The 4,089-nt window shown below is 32.7% G+C and overlaps 1 protein-coding gene across 1 annotated transcript in view; it reads left to right on the top strand.

Annotated features, from left to right (window-relative positions):
- Positions 1 to 831: 831 nt before the first annotated feature.
- The window catches only part of LOC108768998 (glutaryl-CoA dehydrogenase, mitochondrial-like), a 4,877-nt gene continuing 1,619 nt past the window's right edge, over positions 832 to 4,089 (top strand). Inside the window, 7 exon segments of the mRNA XM_018519726.1 lie at positions 832 to 916; positions 1,014 to 1,046; positions 2,713 to 3,030; positions 3,033 to 3,050; positions 3,053 to 3,079; positions 3,759 to 3,888; positions 3,954 to 4,050. Coding sequence (XP_018375228.1) covers positions 850 to 916; positions 1,014 to 1,046; positions 2,713 to 3,030; positions 3,033 to 3,050; positions 3,053 to 3,079; positions 3,759 to 3,888; positions 3,954 to 4,050 — 690 coding nt within the window. The 5' untranslated portion in view covers positions 832 to 849.

The raw sequence follows: 4,089 nt of genomic DNA, 5'->3' as shown, positions 1-4,089 counted from the left end.
CATACACAATGTATTAAATATAATTACACTGTTAGAAATGTTCTTAAATTTCATTACATTTTAAGTTACACAATTTGAAATTAATTTCATATGACATTATATCAAATTTAATGTATTTATAATTAAAAATACTTGTGACAAAATATAGAATGGCCCTCCCCCCCCTCTTAATTAAATTTTGAAGAGAGTGTTCTGTATTTGTAATGTTTACTTTAAAATTAAATTCATGATAAATTCGAAGTAAATTTGAGATTCGCAGACTAGTTATATCTACTGAAAATGCAAATATATATTTAGGGAAGGCTAAAAAATATAATATTTCTAAAATAAAACTATCCATCGATATCGATATATTAGTAGTATATATCAATAGATTCTTCACTTAAAGATATTTTTAAGTAAAATCAATAAAAAAAGAATTTTTTTAGTGACAAAACAATGTCATCTTTAGAGCATAAAATCGCTCCCCGCCTCAATTGATATTTTCTAAATTTATTAATTTATTTTTACGTACCTATATGTATATAAAATCAGGATTTAACACTTCGCGAGGTTCCTTTGTGAGTGACGGCCATTCGAACTTGCCTCCAAATTGTTGTTGAGCCAATCATATTGCTGTGTAAACTCCACGATACCCTCGACATCAGCAGATCAGCTGACTAGTCGTCAGCTGCTGCTTGGTCGAAGTATGTTTATCAAAAGTCATTGAATAAATATTTATGTCAAAACACTTGTTAGAACTTTCAATCGCTCGGTGTGAACACACCTTAAGACACGTCCGATAACAGGATTTTTTTAACAAGATTAACAAACTCAGTGTTTCGTCGCTATCATCAGTCGTTAGTTAACATGGCGAGCCACATGCAGAGATTATTGTTGAGAGCCGGCCGTTTGTGTCGTGTAAATTCCACGAGGCGTATCCTTTGGAAATCCGTTGTGGACCTTAGGACTCTTCGTTAGATCATGTGATAGTGTATCAGTATTTGTCATATTCGTCCTTAAATATTGATCAGAGATTTCTGCTTCCGCCACGCTCCGAGCGAGACGTAAGTCAACTTAATTTTAAATCATATCTTTAATAATCAAACAAATAAAACACATAGCCTAGTCTTTTAAGGGGATCCTAAGGCGCCGTCTACAATACACGGAGTAAGAAGTAAGAGTAAGAAATTGACCAATCACAGGCGATTATTCTTCTCACATTCGACTGTGATTGGTCAATTTCTTACTCTTACTTCTTACTTCGTGTATTGTAGACGACGCCTAAAGCAAAGCTCGAACTCCGACGAAAACACTAGATGTCGCGCCGCGCGCCGCACATCGACATGTCTTTTTATATTACCACAGCAATATCTCACGCAGCCTATGATACACGCAGTCGTTGTTTGGGAACTATTATTTCGTACGTTCGGGTTGCAAAGCTTTCATATCAAACAAATGTTGTCACGACTTGACAGCTGAGACGCCATGTTACACTAAGGAATGGTAAAAAAATATATCGATTTCGAAATTTTTGATCATTCTCAGCGTAGATTCCATTTCACAAACACGTATTAATGCGTATACTTTAATCCTGGAAAAGGATTTTCCAATCCGTGATAAAGAAAAAGAGTATTCGTTATACAAAAATTATACGTGTTTAGTCGGTAATACAGATCTTTAGGATCCCCTTAATCGCGACATGATTCGTACTGTATGATGATCTACAGTCTTGACTTAAAATATAGATGGTAGCACGATGCAAAGGCGCAATTCAACCGGTAGTTCGTTTTGCCGACATTACGATTTTGCTTTCTCATCTTTACTGATAACTGATAAAAGATATTTACCCTTTCATCGTTGTATGTCACTGTAATATTATATAAGAAAAAAAAATGGATTATTTAAGTTAATTTATTCATTTATTATTATTATAAATTAAAATCACAGTATAAAATAATTTCAAATAGTTCCAAACATTTCGACCTTTAATATAATCTTCTTCAGTAAATTCTACATTGTCATACAAATTGAACATTACAATTAAAATATAGCTTTACTGTTATTACGATTTCTTCTCATGTTTGTATCCTCCAATATTTACAATCAGAAATCCATAATTAGTTCCTTGACATTTAAATATTATTTAAATATGTCATTTAAATATTTATTAGCATTTATAATAGACTGTTCCTTGTATCTTGTAATATTACATAAAGTCTGTACTGAATGTTGTAAGAAAAGTTAAAAAAATATTCAATCTTCTAGTAAAAAAATTCATAATATATTTCTCATATTGTTTAAAAAAATTTTAATTTAAATTTATGAAGATTTCTGAAAAATACTTCTCAACTTTTTGAAGATGCAGCTTTCTAATAAAGAAACTTAAAAGAAATCTTGTTTTCTAATAATGAATTTGATTGAATATTTTCAGTATGCGCATTGATGAACATTAAAGTTCTCATATACAAATTGACGTAAATGTGTTTAATATAAATATAAAAATTAGTTAAACCGTAACATTGTCAATACATTTTATTGTATTGTTAAATAAAAATGTATTTTACAATTCGAAATATTTGCATTTCGCTTTTACACAACTTTAAATAAGAATACAAAAACTTTAATATAGTTTTCGTCAGGGTCATAAAAATTTATTCAAAGAGCGTATAATTTCGATCGATCTTTTATTGAAAATTTGTATTGAAATTTGTATTGAATTTCGTGGGTCAGCCGCCTTCAATTGGGAGGATCCGTTCGATCTAGAGTCGCAATTGACACAGGACGAAATCCTGATGAGGGATCAGTTTCGTTCCTACTGCCAGGAGCAGCTCCTGCCGAACGTGATCGAAGCGGACCGAAAGGAACACTTCGATCGAGAGATTGTAAAGCAGATGGGACAGCTCGGGGTGTTGGGCTGCACCATGAAGGGCTATGGCGGCGCCGGGGTATCCTCAGTGGCTTACGGGCTCCTTGCCAGGGAAATTGAGAAAATCGACAGCGGGTATCGATCGGCGTTCTCGGTGCAATCCTCTCTTTCGATCGGTGCGATCTAATGTTCGGCAGCGATGCTCAAAAGAACGATTTCTACCTAAAATGGGTGCGTTCAAGCGTTTCTTAGGATAGAATTCTAGTGTTACGTTCTCTAATTTCTAAATCGTATAATTAGTATATAATTAATACAATAGCTTTGAGAATAAATTAACATTATTGAAAAGGGGAGCATAAAAACAACGCAAGTTTTAATGGAAACATATAATTTGTAATTATTATTAAATAATAATAATTGTAGAATTAATAATAATAATTATTATCGTGATGGAGGATCTCAATCATAGTTGAAGATTATACCTCACATATTGATTGCTTGAGTGACTAATTATATGTTCTTTTATATATAAACCATAGTCATTAACGATTTGAAGTTGTAAATATTAAATTATTATAAATCTTTTATCTCTAACAACATAAAAATTTCTCTATTATTGTGAAAATCATAGATTATTTAGATACAAGATAATTAATAACTATTCTAAATTGTGTAAGACTATTATTCTAAATTGTATTAAAAAATTACCAGGTTCTAGAATTTTATATAATTATTTATTTTCGATAACTATAAGAAACAAAGCGAAAATAAAATATTTAATTTTTATATTACTTATGAAAATTAGATCGACAATTAGATTAATTAATACAATTGTATAAGTGCTAGTAAAATTGATTGAATGACGATTACCGTTGGAGTTGTGGGCGATAGCTTTCAAAGTGTATTTCAGTTTCCGGGGAAAAGATCGGTTGTTTTGGCTTGACGGAGCCCAATCATGGTAGTGACGCAGGAGCCATGGAGACTAGAGCCATTTACGACTCCGATAAAAAGGTCTACAAATTGAACGGCAGCAAAACATGGTTAGTACTTTTCACCGTTTCTTTCACGATTGAGCGCAAAAGTGAGACTGTCGAATCTCGTTTAGGAAACGAGTCACAAACTCGCCTGTCGCCGACGTGTTGATAGTATGGGCGAAATGTGATGACGGTCAGATCCGTGGGTTCGTCATCGAGAGAGAAGATGCGGGAGATCGGTTGTCTACCCCAAAGATTGAAGGGAAG

This window comes from Trachymyrmex cornetzi, unplaced genomic scaffold, assembly GCF_001594075.2.
Source record: "Trachymyrmex cornetzi isolate Tcor2-1 unplaced genomic scaffold, Tcor1.1 scaffold832, whole genome shotgun sequence".
NCBI classification, from domain to species: Eukaryota; Metazoa; Arthropoda; class Insecta; order Hymenoptera; family Formicidae; genus Trachymyrmex; species Trachymyrmex cornetzi.
Note: the sequence above shows the minus strand (reverse complement) of the source record. Positions and strands in the feature narration are given on the sequence as shown.